Source organism: Stegostoma tigrinum, chromosome 5, assembly GCF_030684315.1.
Source record: "Stegostoma tigrinum isolate sSteTig4 chromosome 5, sSteTig4.hap1, whole genome shotgun sequence".
NCBI lineage: Eukaryota > Metazoa > Chordata > Chondrichthyes > Orectolobiformes > Stegostomatidae > Stegostoma > Stegostoma tigrinum.
The window spans coordinates 12,295,879-12,316,926 of NC_081358.1; the positions used below are offsets into that span (position 1 = coordinate 12,295,879).

General features: G+C 39.0%; 1 protein-coding gene across 1 annotated transcript in view; it reads left to right on the top strand.

Annotated features, from left to right (window-relative positions):
• Positions 1–1,377: 1,377 nt before the first annotated feature.
• enpp2 (ectonucleotide pyrophosphatase/phosphodiesterase 2) overlaps positions 1,378–21,048 on the top strand; it is a 98,568-nt gene continuing 78,897 nt past the window's right edge. Inside the window, exons 1-9 of the mRNA XM_048528936.2 lie at positions 1,378–1,919; positions 2,189–2,285; positions 5,704–5,850; positions 6,251–6,292; positions 8,469–8,594; positions 9,656–9,716; positions 12,020–12,117; positions 15,311–15,390; positions 16,771–16,890. Of these exons, the coding sequence (XP_048384893.1) occupies positions 1,887–1,919; positions 2,189–2,285; positions 5,704–5,850; positions 6,251–6,292; positions 8,469–8,594; positions 9,656–9,716; positions 12,020–12,117; positions 15,311–15,390; positions 16,771–16,890 (804 nt within the window). The 5' untranslated portion in view covers positions 1,378–1,886. The remainder of the gene's footprint in view (positions 1,920–2,188; positions 2,286–5,703; positions 5,851–6,250; positions 6,293–8,468; positions 8,595–9,655; positions 9,717–12,019; positions 12,118–15,310; positions 15,391–16,770; positions 16,891–21,048) is intronic.

Consider the following 21,048-nt stretch of genomic DNA (forward strand, 5'->3'; position numbering starts at 1 on the left):
TTAAACTGCCATCCTTACCTGGTCTGGCCTACATGTGACTCCAGACCCATAACAACTTTGTTGACACCACCTTGTGGGCAGTTAGGGATGGGTAATAAATGCTGGCCTATTCAGTGACACCCATGCTCCATGAATGAGGAAAAATAAAATTCACTTCCCTATTGAGAGTGCTGGAAAACCTCTGAAGAAAATGTGATCATTCTTTGCACTTCACAAGTACATCAGATAAAGGAATATGCCTGTGATGTCAACATTTGTCCTTTATAGATGCTGCCCAATCTGCTGAATGTTTCCAGCACTTTCTGTTTTTGCTTCAGATTTCCAGCATCTGAAATAGTTGCGTTGCTGCGCTTGGCTGTATATTTTGCGATAGAAGCAAATTTATGCTGTAGTTAGTTAAAACAAAAATTGAGCAAACCTGGTCTGCGGTTGGTAATGGTCATGTTTTATGATTTACTATCAGAAGTGATGGAATTGTTCCTCCTATTATTAGTTACTGAGATCGTCACAATTCTGCATTGTTCTAAAAATAATGATTACAATTTATTTACTTACATGTAATATGACACACCAAAGATCACATATCAACATAAAAATATCAACATATTAATATCGTCTCCCTTGTAACATTTTTTTATTTGAGAGCTAGAGGTAGTGAGGCATCATAAAATGCAGTTGCATGAAGTATGCACGCTTGTGCAAGGCACAATAGAGTTTGTAGAGCACACATCAGCAGAAATTCATATCCACCAGGATTCAAGCTATAAGATAAAAGGGTTAGGAAACTTGCTTTCTTGATAGCGCAATGTTGTTTCTGGTTCTTGAACTTGAACAAGTTTACAACTGCTAGTTTAACGTTACATTGCGACACTTTTACTGAATGATCAACCAAAACTTTTACGCGCGATTAATTCTAAATAACGTTATATCAACTGTTCAGTACAACCTGAGATAAATCTCTTCTCAAAATACCATGCTTTACTATGGCCTTTTCTTTAAAGGTAAAGCGCACAGTCCCCCTGTTCTCCTCCAGTACAAACTTCTAGTCTTCTCCTGCCTACAAGACTTTAACTGTTCACGATAAGAGTGAAATGAGGCTTTGTGCACAAAACTGCAGTCTCAAGATCTTCTTATCAGTCAGGTAACCGGGGAAAGGTCATGACTTATTTCGAAAGAGGGCGTCAGAAAAGGAAACAGAACTTTCCCTCAAAACTGCAGCGAGCTGGACTCAAGTTGACGGTTTTGGCTGATGTTTGCGAACCAGCATCGGGGATTTTTTTTTGTTTACGAATACTCTCAGCCCAAAACGATTGCGACAGCCTCTTTTTTTTCATCTTTATAATCTGTGAGAAGGGGGGAGGGGGAGGGGCGAGGGAATGGAGAAAACTGCCAGACAGGAAGCTGGCACAAACGCACTCGTACTAAACAAACGCTGTTTTAAAGGAGATCTGGTAACGAGGATAGTTGTACATCACACAGCTCGCCTTGCCTCTTCTCCCGGACAAAGGCTCCACTATTTGGTGCAGAACAAGATGCCTTTGAAAAACAACAGTGGCGGCGTTTAGCTGCTTCAACAGCTGAGATCCTCCACAGCTCAAACAACATACACAAAAGGCAGGGAGAATTCCACGTGTTGTTTAAAAGAGAGAGAGAGAGAGAGAGAAAGGAGCTTTGCAGCACAACGTGGCGAGTTTTTGTTTTCATTAACAAGGTGTGATTTCAAACAAACAAGACAAAACTCATCCGCTGTTCAATGTGAAACATGATCCAGTGGTGAGACAGAAGCAGACACGCTTGAGATTGACAACCTGAACAGGTGGGATCAATCTTGAGCTTCCTTGAGGAAGCAAGTTGCAGGAAGGATTCCTCTTCACTGAAGAGCAACCATGTCGAAGGGCATTAACCTGAAGTTGTCCCAGGTATGTCTAATGTGCTGTCGTGGGCCTTTCGAGGAGTTCCCCAGGACAAGCGGGGAGCATTTGTTCTTTGCTCACTCTGCTGCGAATTTGGAGTTGGCTTTCTGATAAAAAAACTACATTACCCTGGTCGCCCCGGGTATTAACACGGGCAGCTGTCTAGGAGCATTGCTGCCGCTATGCTCAAGCATTGACGTGAAAGATTTACCAATGTCTCCGCTAATCATCATTCCTTTCTTTGATATATCTACTAAAACAAATCTCGTTTGCAGATCATTTCAATGTTGACATTCATAGCGGGGATAAATGTTTGCCAAGGATTTAGCGTGCGCCGCGTGCAAAGATCAGGAGGGACTATCAATCGTGAAGGTACTTTATTTTTCATTGTCCATCTACAGGCTCCGTAACAAAGTTTAGCCAAAAAGAATATTACATTGGATGGAGGTTGTAACTGTGACCGGGTTGCTAACGGACTTTGTGTTGTGGTTTATGTAGTACAAGGTAACAAGGACACTCCTTGTCCTGCAAGCCGACTCCTTCCAACATTTTAAATTGACACAAATGCAACCGACCTTTGATCTGTGCATCGGGCTGCAGATAGGGGAAAATGAAGCAGCTTTCTGATGGTTTATGCTCACTTTGACTATGAGAGGCGATGTAGTTAAACAGCCTCTAATTTGACGTTAAACGAGGCGGAGGCATGGACCGTACATTTAAAACATGTTCGCACTTCAAGGTCCACGTTAACAGTGCCTGCCAGAAAAGTCACAATGCTTGTTAAACAATGATAACCTCGGTGTTAATTATTGTCCAGTTTACACCTATAACCACGATAATTGTGATTATGTTATAGAACCAGAGTGTCCTGAGCATTCAATGGGAAGTTTCAGTGACTATAGAACTGCAGAGGAATTGGGTACTCTTTGAGTCCTGAAAAATCTCCATCCACTGGAAAATTTCATTTGTCAATTGAGAGTACATGTAACAAAGCAAGTGTAGCTTACTATTACACTAAACTGGGTTTATTAAATTGAAGTTTAATTGCTATTATCATTAATATGTCTATAAATGGCTTCAGAATGTAGTTATCTTTATGTTTTGGTATGGACCCTAAGCACTGTGCCTATGTCCAGTGAAACCTTTTCTCATTGAGCAGGCTGGAGCATTCAAGTAATTTTCTCTGCATTATTTCTGACTGCCCCATTGAAAAACAACTTAGCAGTGTTGTGTACAAGTACTGTAGAATAGCTGCAACACAAACTGTAATGCTGAGAGAAATTACAATTGTGGAAATATGTGTAAGTGTACCCAGCATTGAGACTCCGATCATAGTTTGAAACTGCAACCAGACTTCTGGAATTTTAAGGTTTAATTTTGGAAATATTTAATGTTTGGCTGTTGAAAACACAAATGTTCCAAGTTTACCCTATGTCCAGAACTTTGAATTGGCTACTGAATTTATAGTTAGTATGTTTTGCAGATTAAGTGTTGGATTTTTTACATGGCAAGAAATTCAATTTAAATTGAACTAATTTGCTTGTTATTAATGAGAAAGGTTCTTATACCCATTAGGATGTGTGTAAACTAATATACCATTTACGCTTGTGTTTTGCATTAATTATGTAACAAATTTCCCTGTCTTTCAGCTTTTAAATGATGCAATTGTGCACTGTAATTTACAAACTACGCATCTCTAAACAAATGGTTTGAGGTTTTTTTTACCATTATGTACAAAATTAGATTGATTAATAATATTGTAAATTCCTCATCAAAGTAATTATTTTTTATCAAAATGCATTTATTTTCTTTAGGAATGGATAGTTTACTTTGAATTAAACATTGAAGTAACTTGAATATTAAAATTAGTGAAAAGCTGTTAAAGTCAATGTGTGAAAACAGAGTTCATGATCATAGATCAATTTATAGCCAAATTGCTGGCATTAACTAGAAAGGAAACTCACAAGATATCTAGTTTTCACTTTGAAATCTAAAGTAAATATCCAAATTATCAGTCTGGAAGAAACTTTAATAAGTAACCGGAATTAAAATTTGTTTTACATGAAAATGTAAATGGTGTTTATGTAAGCGCTTACTGAAATAGATATGAAATTTTGAAAGTATGTGCTTCATAAATTCCAAAAAAAATTAAATAGATTACTGGGGAAATATTTCTGAAAAATAATATGAGTTCTGAATGCTTGCACAAATGCAAACTACAAAACAGTTAAATGAGCTAACATTTACAGTTGTTGTGGTTTTACTGGTAATCAGATCATTACTCAATCAATTCTCAAGGCATTGCATCACGATGTTAATCATTCATTAGAAAAGTCATCATCAGCTACATGGAACTTCATGGCCATTGGTGTTTACCATAATATCCATGTCTGTAAATATTGAAAATTAAATATAACTGCCTTTAATTTATAGAATTAATTAGAAAAATACTGAAACTATTAAATAGTAGTAATATTCACTGTTTAGGTGTTACAACAACTGAAGATTCATTTGGCTAGCTTGCCATGTTATCTGAATCTTGAAGTGATAATCCCCACATCACTGCTATTTTGATTAATTTCATTAATGTCACAAATGTACTTTATATTAATGCTATGTAGTTTCAACCAACCTGATAAATGCACAAAGATTTTTCATACATGCTAGTTTACAAATTAATACATTTAGGATAATTTCTATAATTCTGACATAGAAATTACGTTTAAAAGATAATGAATATCAAATAGCAAAGATATTCTATCATAGCTGTACTTTTGAAGTTGCAATTATAGCGTCAATATATTGCAGAAGTTACAAAAAAGATGCAGAAAGCATAAAATTATTTATAGATTTTGTCCTATTTTGTTTATGTATTAAGGGTTCGAAGTGTCCTAGGACTCATACAATTTATAGTTTTAAAATAACTAGTATGCTCTCATAAAATAATTGATTGAAGTTTTCCTAAAAAGACCATCTGCTCTGCCTCTTCATTCTGTGGTCTGTTATTATATACTGTGCCTCTTTTAGAGAATTGAAATTGGAAGCGATATCGCCAGTTTTGTTCAAGTAGTTACTTTGTTATTGCAGAGGGGGAATACAAATTTGTATTTATTCCAAAAGAATGGATCTTTAAAGAATTTTTTTTTCCTTCAACATTTCAAATACATTTGAGGGAAAACAAACTTTTTGAATGAACCCAGAACATATGTTACTTGAGATCTCCTTGGAAGAACACACTCTCTTGTTTGGACAATATCCTTTTAATAAAAACCATCTTCTGCTCTCACGCTCTGGCGACGTTTTACTTTCCTAACATCTGTGAAATTAGGTAATGCATCACCCGAAAGCTTTATGATGACTATTTCTGGCCCCCTAACTTGCTGTCAACTTGCCACTTCATTTTAGCTACCAACAAAAGTGTTGGGATACAGAGTGCAATTGAACAATATACCATTTAGAATTTTAATCTTGTGCATCATTAATATCTTTCAATCGGATGAATGTTCAAACATCATAGCAAGGGATAATAAAGTTAATTAGAATGCTAGATAACACGGTGTGAAGCTGAATGAACACAGCAGGCCAAGCAGCATCAGAGGAGTAAGAAAGTTGAGACCCGTCTTCAGAAAAAAATATGTAGAATGCTATGCTTGTTAGTTGTTGACTGTACATGGACAATGCCTTTATTGTTGAAGAATTACATTGTAAACAACTTTCTGGATTGTTTGATTCTCCATAGATTGCTATCCCTAACCAATCCTTGTATTCTTCCTTCACTCTGTTCTTTCAGATTCAGCCCGAGCTTCTACTTCTGGGTCATGCAGGGGCAGGTGTTTTGAACTGCAAGAGGCAACTCCACCTAATTGCCGTTGTGACAATTTGTGTAAAAGTTATAACAGCTGCTGTTCAGATTTTGATCAACTTTGTTTGAAGACAGGTACTAAGTAGATAGTCAAACATGCTTTTGATGTATGTTCGGAATTATTTTATATTTGAGGGTAGTTACCCTCTAATTATTCTTTCTTTTGTATTCTTTATGACTTTATTTCTGTTTGCCATGTATAATCTGTAGCTGAGGGGGTACCTGAATTCACTGAGGACTTTACTTTTGCAATCAGCTCTCCCGTACCCCAACTCATTGTGTGAGTCTTAACCAACTCACCATTTTTCCACCTATTCCCAAAATAACCTAAAGTATTTGATCCAAGTTTAAAAGATCGATTTGATTTCAACACTGGCTCAAGATATCCAAAGGAAAAGTTATAGTCCTGCATATTTTTATTTTCATCTCTGTCTCAGTCATTTTCTTTTCATTTTTCTATATTCTTCCTCTTTAGGTTACTTATCACGTTCCCATCCTCGGATAAGAGGGCAAGGAGGTGAGTTAGTTAGACTCAAAATATTTAAAGTTTGCATTGTGCTGGTATACTGTGATATATTATACTGTGAAACAATTTCTGAATAAATTAAGCTGTTTAAAAATGACTCTATTGAAGAGCCATTATTTTTACCAATGGTGTTCCAATTAGATAATGGTTGATGAGTTCCGACTCTAAGCACATTCCTTTAAGCTTGTCTGCCCTCTTCAGGTAAGTTTAACAAATTGTTGTGTGAGACACTTCGCAACAAACTATGTAGATCACCTTCTAATTTAGGCACAATGTAGTGTCAGAACAAGTTCTTTGTGCATTTAATTGATCCTAACTCTGCAAAAGCTTCTGCACCAGATTATAATGCCTTTTTGTCCACTGGTAAGACTGAAGTCACTATAGCCTTACCAGGCCACAGGGCTGCTCTCTCTGTAGACAGAGAGAGATAACTGCTCGTGGCTCACCACACCCTAGACAAGGGGAAAGGTTGAGAGGAGAATTGTTCACAATAACCTCACCTGGTGCAGGAATTGAACTCATGCTGTTGGCATCACAAACCAGTAATCCAGCCAACTGAGCTAACTGATCCCTGGCTGCTGGAAGGTGGCTGTTTATGAGCATGATTGAAAGAGACAATTTTTAAGTGAAACAATTATGAGAGTCCAATAAATGAAATCGTCATTAACTTCCAATGAGCAGTTAAGAAATCTATAGGGACCCCTGTCATTGGAACTTACTTCTTCTGATTGGGTGAGTTTTGCTACTTCTCAATAGAAAGTCTTTGCCCATTGATGATGGCATGGGAAAAGTTGTCAAACAATCTCTCATCACCAAGTTTGTGCTTTGGTAAGTGGTATTTCAGAAAGAGAAAGCATCTGAGATCTTTCTACAGGATATAATTGCTGGTTTGCAACATTTTGCAGATTGCAGTACATTTAAATAGTCTGCTAAATTAATGTGATAGGTTATGAGCCTGTGCAAGAGATTCAGAAAATAGAAAACATCTGAGGTCAAAATTTGGCTGACCTTGTTGGGATTTGGGAAGCTGGTTCTGAAATCTGCACCTAATGGGAAGTGGGTAAAGCTTCTGATTTTGGTGAAGGTGAAAGGTTAATTGCTGAGGGGTTGGGTTGGCTGGCTGGGGATGTGAGAATGAAGGTGAGTTACCACAGTTACCAGAAGAAATTATGGCCTGTGTATGGCTTGAAAAACACAGAAGCGCCTAAGTCTTTATGTTGGGCAGGTAGATATTTAGAAACTGGGAAATACTACCATTTATCAAAGCTTTTTAAAACTGTGGAATAGGTTTTCTGCAAAACTTCATTTTTTTCCCAATCAAATAAAGTCATTTTACCACACTGCCAACACTGTGCTGGACAGTTTGGGATTAAGGTTTATACATCTGTAAGGAGCCTAAAATGTTTCTTGTGTGGTACCTCTTACAGAGTCAAAACTTCCAGATTGCTGTCTAATGCTTCCTGGTGGCCACTTCATGAGGGCTCCAATTTAGTCTGATTACAATTTTCTGCCTCTGGGCAGCAGGTCACTTAATTTTGTTTTGTTTTGTTATAGTTTATGTTACAGAGGGGTAATTGGAGATGTGTTCATGTTTTTAATATGTATGATGTATTTGATTTGGTTGATTCATTGGAGTTGGAAATTTTTCTAGACATTGTCAGTTGGTTAATGACTAGCAATACTCTACTTTTTAAAAATTCCTTAATTCTAGTAATGAAGAATAAATAAATTAGTTGAAAGCCATTAATAACTTCCCCCCTCTTCATCTTTGTCATCATTCCTTTTTCTTCCTGATTTCCACTCTTCAGTTATTCTCCTTCCTCCTTTCTGCACCTGTTATTCCTCCTCTGGCATAGTCCAAGTGCTTTTCCCACAGTGATTCTGCTTGATTTGAATACAGTAATAATCTTTATTGCTCAAGCATATGCTACAGTTAATATTGTAGTCAGGAAATTTTGTTGAAGTCAGTGAAATGCTAAGGAAAGCACTTCTGTAAAAGACCAATGCAGCAATCTGTTTTACACCAGTGTTCTGTGTGAAAGACTTCTGAGATATCTTATTAATGAATGTAAATGCTGATATAAGATGGTCAAACTGAAGGTAATTTGCAAAAATAAAACCTCCCAAAACCTCAGTAAAGACCAATTTACTAAAATGCATATTTTAGGTCGAGCATGGGAGTGCAGCAAAGACCGTTGTGGCGAAGCCCGAAATGAGGAACATGTTTGCCAGTGTTCTGATGACTGCATGAGTAGAGGAGATTGCTGCACTAACTACCTAGTTGCGTGCAAAGGTAATTTTAGATTCTTCCATAGCCCCTTCTGATATATAGGGCCCAGTCTTTTGAGACTCCAAAACATGATGGAAATCTCTTTGCATGGGAGCACTGATTTTAGAAGAGGTCAATGCCTCCCAATTTCTGATCGTAAACTATAATGACCAAAGCTTCAGGCACTGTGATCAGGGCCAAGTCTGAGAAAACTTACTGTATAGGATGTTTTCTCTTGGAGTTGACACAAGTAGAGAAGGTTGAAGACTTGGACTGACTTGGCAATGTAAGTGGACAGCACTTTCATTTATTAATAGCATCATCAATAACTTTTAGTCTTTCAAGTTTCTGAAAGAAACCTTTTATTGACCCAGATTTCCTGATGGTCAGGTAATCATTTCTGCACTGTAGTTTGGTGTTACAGTCTAAATCACCTCAATACTGCTTATACTCCCAGAATCTGATCCAAAATCTCACATCCCCTTGTAAATTCTAGCCCAATATCTTCGAGGATTAGTTTTAAAATGAGAATTAAGAATTATTGGGACGGGGTTGGGGATGGGTTAGTGTGCAAAATTTAAACCTGTGCTGTATAAATATCGGTAAGTCTCAACAAGTTATTTTCATGAGAAATTGAGATATCTGTAGTTGAATTTGTAATATTGTCAAACTTCTTTACTGAACACTTTTTAAATACTTTTAATACTGGGAGTTACTCCTGTCAGGTTTTACTGCAATTGCCTGTCCTTTTGTAGGGTTTCTTGTCCCTAACAATATTTACATGTTTGAGTATGAGCAGATTATATGTTGTATATTTTTCAAAACCATTTAAGTGTACATTCTAAAACTTCTGTAAGATTTTGTTTAAATCTCAGTTTTGCAGATTTTTGAATGTTTTCTCTTCAAAATCTTCTTTTGAATGTTGCTCTTTATACAAGTGTATTGAGTGGTTTTTTTCTATTTAGAACTCATCAAATCAAAGATTAGATTTGGAATAAAATATGCTCGATAATGTTTCATAGTTTAGTTTATGCTAGTCCTACAGTCTAAATCTTTGTCAATTATATGATAAACCTTGATACTAGGCGAAACAAATTGGTTGAGTGAAGAATGTGAAGATTTGAAGATACCGGATTGTCCAGCAGGGTACGTGAAAACTAATATCTATTTGGGACCTGCAATGATTGAGATTATCGTTCCCTCTGGCAGTTATATTTGTGGTGCTGATTTTGTATTAGAAAGTAGGCCTGTTGAAAATTAGACTTTAATCATAATGATCAGTTTGAGCAGCTGTATATCTGAGCAGCAGCATAATTGATTGTTCTCCTGTTTCATACTGGATTTCACTCTGTGCACTCTGGTATTTTATCATGATCCCCTTTAAAATTAGGACTGAAGGCATCACAAATTGTTGAATCTACCATAACCAGGCCGTGTTCCATTTATGAAAATTCAGCAGTCATATCGTAGTTTTTCCACTTGAGATGCACTCACTCATTTTGGTGCAAATTGTGCCCAAAATTGATAAGTTTTTATAAGATCCAAAGTTTTGAAAAGTGATATAACCCCCTCTCCAAGTTTCCAATTAAACTATTTTCCATAATACAAATTGTAAAATCATATATCAGCCAATTAAGTAGAATTAAATTTCAAAAGGTAATTGTAATAAAAATTGCTTTAAGAAATATTCCTTGTTATATTGAAGTAAAAAAACTCAGTGCAATTTAGTTAATACAGCTTAACATGGGTTTATCTCAAATCGTAAATAGTTGAAATCAATTATATTAATCCACCACCTATCCATTCAAATAACTAAACGATAATAAAAATATACAAAACTTTTTTAGACTAATGGTAGCGTCATAAAATTCCTTAGGAATTTCATTGTTGAAAACCTTTCAAAGTGTACCCATTAGAGTCAAAGTAACTGGAATCCAATTTAATACAAGATGTAGAGCTGGATGAACACAGCAGGCCAAGCATCATCAGAGGAGCAGGAAGGCTGACGTTTTGGGCCTAGACCCTTCTTTGGGCCTAGACCTAATTTTTGAACCTCCTTGATGGCCTGCAAACTGACCTGATTGAGAAAATAGCACTGCATCCTGGTGTCAGTGCCTTGTTCTGCATGAGCCAGATTTCTAACACTGTGTTTTTGAAACTTATGCAAATGTTTGTGAAAACCTGAGTTGCACTGAGTGCAATTTGTGGTTAAAATTTAGTGATTCTTTGCATTGAATATGCTTATATAGGGTCAAATATACTGACAAAAAAGAAACAATGCAATTGAGCAGAAACTCCAGGCCATTGTGTTTTAGGTGCTGGTACAAAGACCACACATTGAATGTCTGTGAAACATTGGCAAGTCCCATGCCTTTTGTCATATTGCATTCATTTTTGGCCATCAGACAAAAAAACATAGCCCTGGAGAGGATACCGAAAGAGGTGAAGAATGATGTCAGAATTGAGTGTCAGGCACATAAACTGGAGTTGTTCTCTTCAATGCAGATAAAATTGAGAGGAGAATTTGATAGAGGCATTCAAATTTATGCAAGGTTTTACAGAGTAAATAAGAGAAATAAACTTCTTCTGTAGCAGAAAAGTTGTTATCCAGAGGATAGAGATTTAGAGTGAGTAATTTGACCAGAGGAGACATGAGGAAAACAAGTTATGCACCTAGTTGTAATTTGGAAGTCACTGACTGGAAGGGTGGTGGACATTGGTTCAATGGCATCTTTCAGAAGGGAATTTGACAAATACATCAACGGGAAATCAATTACTGGGCTGCTGGGCAAATTGACCACATGATTGAAAAGCTGATGGACTTCCTGTGTTGCGCCATTTTATTAATCTGTGATAACAGTGACTTGTTACCATATGTGGGAATATGTCTGCTCCTCTCAAAGCATCGCAAAATATGTGCACGGTCGAACAGGTAAGCCATGTGGAGAAGTAAAGTATTAGAACTTTGTTTGGGTGAGGTGCAAATGGTGTAAATGATAAGATACCTTAATTTCAGTATGAATGTGCTAATTTTTATTTTGTATTTGCAAAGTAATTAATAGCAATACATGTTCCATTAAGATTGATTATTTCATACCAGAAAAGAATTAGTGGTTGCCTGTCCAGTGATTGCAGCATGCTTCCTCATGTTGACTACTATAATAGAACCTTTGCTGATTCTATGTAACCATATAGAATCACCTGATTTATTGTTATGATAAGACAGATCAATCATTATGTCCAAATAATCGTCACTAGTGCTGGTCAACTGAATTGAATTCAACTCAACTGTTTTTCTGTATATTTTTATATGTCTGTTTGATATCTGCAGAACAAATGTTCATGTATAATTGATTAATATCTAGTGTCACTGAATGTAATACACATGTGATCAGCATAGGCTTTGTTATGGACTCCTTGCTTTAAAACTTATGTATTTCACATTTTAGCTTCACCCGTCCACCACTGATTATTTTCTCTGTGGATGGATTTCGAGCTTCATATATGAAGAAAGGAGGCAAGGTCATGCCCAACATTGAAAAACTAAGTAAGGCTATTTCTAGAAAAGCTTGCATTGTAATAAATTTTGGCCTAAATCTTTGTGCTTACTGAAAGGTGGAATTGATGCAGTCTCTATCAGGACAGATTGGAACAAATTCAGGTTGAGTGACTGTGAATGAAATGTTGCTTTGATAATTCTGAGCAGCTTGTTTTTGAGAGGTCATACACATTTCACTGTACCCATTCAGATACTCAATGGTGTGCGTGTGTGATTATCTTAGTCTTTAAGGTGATGTTTGTAAATGATTTGTAATTGGCATCTGTGGTGCATTCATATATGAAATGAACATTACTGTACTTCTATGAACAACTGTCACATACCAATAACAAATCAAAGACAGTAGATTCTGGAGATTTGGAACTAACATAAACAGTAATTGTTGGAGAAACTCAGCAGGTCTGGCAGCATCTGTGCTGAGGTGGGTACTAAAGAAGGGTCACTGGATTGAAACATTAACTGTTTTCTCTCCGCAGATGCTGCCAGACCTGCTGAGGGTCTCCAGCAGTTTCTTTTTCATTTATCACATACGTATGTTTTATACAACTCTTTATCTGAACTACTATGACCTAATGAATCCCCAAAAGCATGTTAGTAAATGTTGAGCATTTGAAATATTAGAATGTTAAATGTTACTTACTTCTCATGCAAATTCTGAACGTAAATGTATTTTTATGTTGAAATTATTTTCTAACAAGTCATGTATAATATTGACACAAAGAACAGTGGTGTTAAGATGTCTGATTATACTTTTGAAGTAAAAATAAACCTCAGAAATAAACATATTCCACTTTGGTGCACTCGGAGGTTTAGTCCTCTAAAGTGTAAGCTTCAATTCTCCTAACTGTGAAACTGCTTCTTTTGATACTATTTACTTCTTTATTTCAGGCAAATCTTTGAGATAATTCTTTGTAAGCTGAAATAAGATTTGAACAAGCAGTAAACATAACATAATGCTTCAGGGCATTAAAACTGTCTAAAAATCTGCAATTAATGAATTCTGAGTTGATTCGGACTGACTCCAGCACCATGAATGGTGCATTTTAAAAAGTGGGATCCCCTCCAAATTTAGTAAATCAGCTCCATTTATGCTATATTGCTCTGTAAATTCAGATCACTTTTAATGTCCATATATCTGTGTATGGCAAAGTACTTTAAAGTGTAATGTTTATCTTGCCCTCTTTCACCAGCCCTATCCTTAAATGGTTTAGCATTGAAAAGTAATCAGCAGTTGAAAAGCTCACAGTCTGAGACAGTTGATTTGAGGATGTCTAATTAAACTTGTTTCACTGACAATGCAGTGCAAATATCTCTACTGAACACATTGGTCAGGCAGCATTATGTTCTGCACCATTATATTGTCCACATCAAAGTAATCTGATGGCAAAGACAAACTTTATAGGACACAGTCTCAGAACGTGAACATCTTTTACATTGGAAATCCTCTCCGTTACATCAACAGTTCACCTCCCACTTTATGATCAGAGATAATGGGAACTGCAGATGGTGGAGAATCCAAGATAATAAAATGTGAGGCTGGATGAACACAGCAGGCCAAGCAGCATCTCAGGAGCACAAAAGCTGACGTTTCGGGCCTAGACCCTTCATCATCCAGCCCCACGCTTTGTTACCTCCCACTTTATGTCTGCTTCAAGCAAGTTGCTCTCTGCTTGAAAGTTGATTGTTTCAGCAGATAATTCATTTTCAAACTATAAGCCATGAGAGAAGAGCTGAGGGAGATACTGCTCTGATAGCAGTTTTTCTTCCAAACTGTCCAGCAGGATCCAGCAATTTTCTGCATGAAGTAATTAGAGTTTACATGTAGGAAGGAGTTAATCACTTTAGGTAAATGTGTTTTCTGTCCTTATTTTCAACTCTGTTTGATTTACACAAAGTAATATAACATTCGTAAGTAAAGTCAAACAAATCTGTGGTTTGAAGCAAACCCTATACTCCTTGAAAACCTAAAAAAACACAAGCTTTTGGAGAAAGTAGAATTCTCTGTCTCTACTGTGACAGCATAGAAACCTTTTGTATTTTGCTTGTACACAAGAGACTCTTTCAAAGTAACTGTCTTATTTTGACTTCCTGTAACATTCGAGTTGCTGCAATAATATAAGACGGCTGATGGTCAATTGGTAGACTGTGTGACGTTTCTATTGACCTCAATAGAAATAAAAAGCAGGAAGGGTGCAAAGTGGGTTCTCACCACTAAAGCCCCAAACACTCCCAAATGAAACAGCAAATTTACTTGTACATCTTTCAGTGTAGTACACTGTATTCACTGCTCACATTGTGGCCTTTTCTACATTATGAGGACAAGACATAGACTGGCTGACCACTTTGAGAAACTCCATCTCATTTCACAAGCATGACTCTGAGCTCTCGTCACTTTTTAATTCAACTCTCCACCTTCCTTCCATTCTGACCTTTCTGTCCTTGGCCTGAATCATTAAGTCTTTTGTTAGTTCGTCTCTTGTGTCTTCCATCCTAACAGTGACCTTCTGTTTTGTCAGCACTTCTCCCTTCTGTCGGCTTTAAAACCCATTACATTTCGATCTTTCTCCAGTTCTGATGAAAAGTGACCAATCTGAAATGGTCACTTAGTTTTGCTGCACAGATGCTGTCTGATATGTAGGGACTTCGCAGCATTTGTTTTAGTTTTTTTTTCAGATTACCAGCATTTATGATATTTCTTAACTTTTGTTTGTGCTGGTCCTTATCACCAGTTTTAGAAAGTTGCACTAAATCTGCTCCAGAGGTTTTATTAGTATGTTCCTTGTATTAACACAGAATAATACCTATCTTGCATTTTTACTTTGTCTCTGATTTTTACTGTTGCAAAGTTTTGGGCTTCATACAGACCTACTAACCTATATTTTGATGAATTCCAGATGTGCATTTGAAGCGATGCTACACATCTTGCCTTCATCAAAATCTGTTCAACTATTGTGTAATAATTGAAAAATAAGTACAGATGCTGAGCATTTCCAAATGTAAAAGCATTTTTTTAAATGTGAGTTGATAATTTCAGAGAACATTACGCCAAATTCAAGTGATATATTCTGCATGATTTAAAGAAGACTACATATTCATATTTCTTCCCCATAGTGATCAGCAGCATAGCGTCAATATTGTAACACACATTTTTGCAGATGGTAACAACCTTCTCTGTATTTAGGATCGTGTGGAACTCATGCTCCCTACATGAGGCCTGTTTATCCAACTAAAACCTTCCCAAACATGTACACCCTTGCTACTGTAAGTGTTAACTTTTGTAAAAGTAGCATCATGCATTTTAATAGTGATCCAGTTTCTTTATTTCTGGCAAATTATTGAGTATGAAATATTGAGTTATTGGATTTCTTGAATTCAAATTGGATATATTTTGATATTAGTTAGTATGCACTTTGATAGAAATCAAACTGTTCTGTTCATTTTGTGACTTAATTAATTCACTTGGTAGTTCTGTAGATGAGTGCACTGCATGGCATGGTACTGTGCTGTGTTGATTTGGAAAGTCTCAGATATATTCCTTGTTCCTGTCATTTTAGTCAATGTCACAGGCAGTAAATAAAGGTGTTCAATTCACCCAAGTGTTCCAAGGAAGGGGAGAAGAAAGAAAGAATTCATTTGCTGAAATTAAAAACATACACAAAAAAAGACAGAAAGTCGCTACTTGCAAAGCTAAGCTGTGATTTTTCTTTTTAGCTGCTGACAAATGTTTCCAGCATTTCGTATATATTTTTTTCTTTCTGGTTTGATTGCTGCTTGTAGACCCTGCTGAAAGTTCATACATGGATGTCTGGTGAGGATGGATAAGGGTTATTTGTGATGACTTTTATATTAGATAGCTCATGTATGGGGTACCAACACACTAAACTTTTGCTGATAGGTGAGGGTCCCAGACTGCAATATGCTGTCAGTCTCCTCAGAAAGATAATTTTTTAGAAGAAAAATTAATAATGGAGGCTTTTAGGACAGTAATGTGGGGGTTATTTTCTTTTAAATGACACATGTGGCCCTATTAAGCTTAAATGAGGGCTGGGAACTCATTGAGCAAGCAATACCTTTAGAGCTTAAAAAAAATCTTACTGGTAATCATGTGCAGTCTTTTTTCTTCTCCTTTTTACTTTGTCATTGAGAACCATGTTCATGACCTTGCTTTAAACTAATTTCATGATAAACAAGCCTTAATGTACCAAAATAGTGGAGACCCTGTCTGCATAGGAAAAGGAAATTAATGCCAATAGTGCTTTTATTATGCTGTGTCAATACCTTTTTCACCCTCTTTCAAAATTTCAGCACATTTTATGTGCAGTATGGAGTCCAGGCTTTGAAATTAGTGAATAAGCAATACATTGGAAGCTGAAATAAGAGGAAAAAATACGTTGGAGTATTAAACCCATTTAAGGTGTTTTTTTTATTTCTTTCCAAACAAACACAAATGTTGGTTTTCCTGCTCTTTCCTATTACATAAATAATGTAGAAATACCGCTTTGATTTCCAGTTCTAATTTTCTGTGTTCAGGTCTTAAAGGCATGTTTTCCCTAGTGAAATTACTTGGTGTGAGAAAGGTTGTGTAAATTCTAACGAATAACGCTCACATCTAATCAATTTGCTTCGGTTTTTCGTACAAAGGGACTTTATCCTGAATCACATGGAATTGTTGGCAACTTGATGCATGACCCTGTGTTTGATGCCAATTTCAGCCTTCGAGGTAGAGAAAAATTGAATCCTCGATGGTGGGGAGGACAACCGGTGAGTTCTGAATATATCTATTTCTGAGAATTGACTAGTGAAGGCAGGGCAGTTTGTCTCCTAACTGGAGACCATACTTGTCTCTCAGTACAAAAATGTTTAATTAACATTTTATAAACAATTTAAAGAAAAGGAAATAAAGGTAGCAGTATTTTGATTTTCCTGTACTCAGTGAAATATTGAATTCACAAGTTTAAATGAACTAATTTATTGTACTGTCTTTAAATACTTAATTTGCTTTTTAAATTACTCTTTCACGGGAAGTGAGCATCGGTGGAAGGGAGTGAATGTTGGGAATGGGAATACAAGCAATGTAGACTGCTTTTCCCTATGGAATGTTGAGCTTCTTTTGTATGTCATTAGATCTACACTCATTCAGGCAAGTAGAAGGTATTCCGTCACACTGCTGACATGGTCCTTGTGTATGACTGTATGATTTGTGTGTTATAGACACAGAGCTGCTGACCTCTGCTTGCAACCACAGTTTTTAATATGGTTGATCGAGTTTCTGATCAACGGTCACCCCCAGGATGTTCATAGTGGGGAATTCAATTATAGTAATGCCATCGAATAGTAAGGGTTGATGGTTAGATTCTCTTGGAGATGGTCAACTTCAGTATCTGTTGAACAGCTGAACATTGTGTAATTAGTTAACATCTCCACTTCTGTCCTTATGATGGGGGGGGGGGGGGGTGGGGGTGGTGGTGGGGGTCGGGAGGGGGGAGAGTCATTGAAGCAGTTGAAAATGTTTGGATCTTAAACACTACTGTGAGGAACTGCTTGATCTTTGCACATTGATAGCTCTCATCCTCTGAGCCAGCAAACCTGTGAGCTACCTACCTTTATTCAAAGTTTTAGTGAATCTTGCTGACGCATTAACGCTACACTGGCTAAGGTGCTTTCAATTAAATGGGAGGATGAACCGATGGTCCATTTATCCTCTTCATCAATGTCAAAGCTCCCTTGGAACAATACAGAGATAATCAGGGCACATTTCCTGGTGCTCTCGGCAACAATTACCTCTCAACCAATACCATGAAAAAGGAAATGATTTATGTTGTTGTTTGTGAAATGGCTGCCATGTTTCCTACATTTCAGCATTACTCAGCTGTCCGTAAAAACCTGATTTTATCATAGAATCCCTACGACATGGAAACAGGCCCTTCAGCCCAACAAGCCCGTACTGACTCTCAGAGCATCCCACCCAGATCCATCGCCATACAACCCAACTAATCTACACATCCCTGAACGCTACGGGCAATTTAGCATGGCCAATGCACCTAGCCTGCACATCTTTGGGCTGTGGGAGGAAACCGGAGGAAACCCACACAGACACGGGGAGAATGTGCAGACTCCACACAGACGGTCGCCTGAGGGTGGAATCGAATCCTGGTCCCTGGTGCTGTGAGGCAATTGTGCCAACCACTGAGCCACCATGCCACCCAGTGCAAAGCATCTTATGTACAAGTTCTTTCAGGAAATGAATTTCATAATTTTTATACATTCTGTTTATATGCATTTATTCCAATTCAGGATACACTTCTGTACATGATTTATGAAAACACTGCACTTCCTGACTGCATAGTACTTGAGAGAAAGGATTGAAAGCATTCAGTTTCTGCCTTGAGAACAGTGTGGGTTTCAGTGACAGGATTGATTGATTTTGATTGATTTTTGATTGATTGCTATTTTATTTCTCCACGAACCGAAATTTCATGAAAAACTTTGCTTACGAGCAGTACAGGCAGATCACAGCAAGCAGAGGATGTACAGATCAAAAAGACTGAGATGTACACAGGTTACTTTGCAGGTTACATTATTTGAGACTAGAGTCCATTCAACAGTCTAATAATGATTGGAAAGAAGCTGTTCCTGACCCTGCTTGACCGTGTGTTCAGGCTTCTATACTTTCTGCCTGACGGAAGAGGTTGTAGGAAGTCATTACCAGGGTGCAAAGGGTCTTTCATGTCGGCTGCCTTTACAGCAGCGAGCTGTGTAAATGGAGTCCATGGAAGGAATTCTAACAGGGATAATGGGAACTGCAGATGCTGGAGAATCCAAGATAACAAAGTGTGAGGCTGGATGAACACAGCAGGCCCAGCAGCATCTCAGGAGCACAAAAGCTGACGTTTCAGGCCTAGACCCTTCATCAGAGAGGGGGATGGGGTGAAAGTTCTGGAATAAATAGGGAGAGACGGGGAGGCGGACCGAAGATGGAGAGAAAAGAAGATAGGTGGAGAGGAGAGTATAAGTGGGGAGGTAGGGAGGGGATAGGTCAGTCCACGGAAGACAGACAGGTCAAGGAGGCAGAATGAGGTTAGTAGGTAGGAGATGGAGGTGCGGCTTGGGGTGGGAGGAAGGGATGGGTGAGAGGAAGAAGAGGTTAGGGAGGCAGAGACAGGCTGGACTGGTTTTGGGATGCAGTGGGTGGAGGGGAAAAGCTGGGCTGGTTGTGTGGTGCAGTGGGGGGAGGGGACGAACTGGGCTGGTTTTGGGATACGGTGGGGGAAGGGGAGATTTTGAAGCTGGTGAAGTCCACATTGATACCATTGGGCTGCAGGGTTCCCAAGCGGAATATGAGTTGCTGTTCCTGCAATCTTCGGGTGGCATCATCGTGGCACTGCAGGAGGCCCATGATGGACATGTCATCTAAAGAATGGGAGGGGGAGTGGAAATGGTTTGCGACTGGGAGGTGCAGTTGTTTATTGCGAACCGAGCGGAGGTGTTCTGCAAAGCGGTCCCCAAGCCTCCGCTTGGTTACCCCAATGTAGAGGAAGCCACACCGGGTACAGTGGATGCAGTATACCACATTGGCAGATGTGCAGGTGAACCTCTGGTTAATATGGAAAGTCATCTTGGGGCCTGGGATAGGGGTGAGGGAGGAGGTGTGGGGGTGACACCACCCCCAGGCCTCCTACCTTCCCTCGACCTCTTCATCTCTAACTGCCGTCGAGACATTAACCGCCTCAACCTCTGCACCCCTCTCACCCACTCCAACCTCTCCCCTGCAGAACAGGCAGCCCTCCGCTCCCTCCGCTCCAACCCCAACCTCACCATCAAACCCGCAGACAAGGGTGGCGCAGTGGTTGTATGGCGCACTGACCTCTACATCGCCGAGGCCAAACGTCAACTCTCCAACACCACCTCGTACCGCCCCCTCGATCATGACCCCACACCCGAGCACCAAACCATCATCTCCAACACCATTCATGACCTCATCACCTCAGGGAACCTCCCACCCACAGCCTCCAACCTCATTGTTCCCCAACCCCGCACGGCCCGTTTCTATCTCCTTCCCAAAATCCACAAACCTGCCTGCCCTGGTCGACCCATTGTCTCAGCCTGCTCCTGCCCCACCGAACTCATCTCCACCTATCTGGACTCCATTTTCTCCCCTTTGGTCCAGGAACTCCCTACTTACGTACGTGACACCACCCACGCCCTCCACCTCCTCCAGGACTTCCAATTCCCTGGCCCCCAAACCTCATTTTCACCATGGACGTCCAGTCCCTAGGCACCTGTATTCCGCATGCAGATGGCCTCAAGGCCCTCCGCTTCTTCCTGTCCCGCAGGCCCGACCAGTCTCCCTCCACCGACACCTTCATCCGCCTAGCCAAACTCATCATCACCCTCAACAACTTCTCTTTCGATTCCTCCCACTTCCTACAGACTAAGGGGGTGGCCATGGGCACCTGCATGGACCCCAGCTATGCCTGCCTCTTTGTAGGTTACGTGGAACAGTCCCTCTTCGGCAGCTACACAGGCCCCAAACCCCACCTCTTCCTCTGTTACATTGATGACTGTATCGGCGCCGCCTCTTGCTCCCCAGAGGAGCTCGAACAGTTCATCCACTTCACCAACACCTTCCACCCCAACCTTCAGTTCACCTGGGCCATCTCCAGCAGATCCCTCACCTTCCTGGACCTCTCAGTCTCTATCTCAGTCAACCAGCTTGTAACTGACGTCCATTTCAATCCCACCGACTCCCACAGCTACCTAGAATACACCTCCTCCCACCCACCATCCTGCAAAAATTCCATCCCCTGTTCCCAATTCCTCCGCCTCCGCCGCATCTGCTCCCACGATAAGGCATTCCACTCCCGCATATCCCAGATGTCCAAGTTCTTCAAGGACCGCAACTTTCCCCCCACAGTGGTC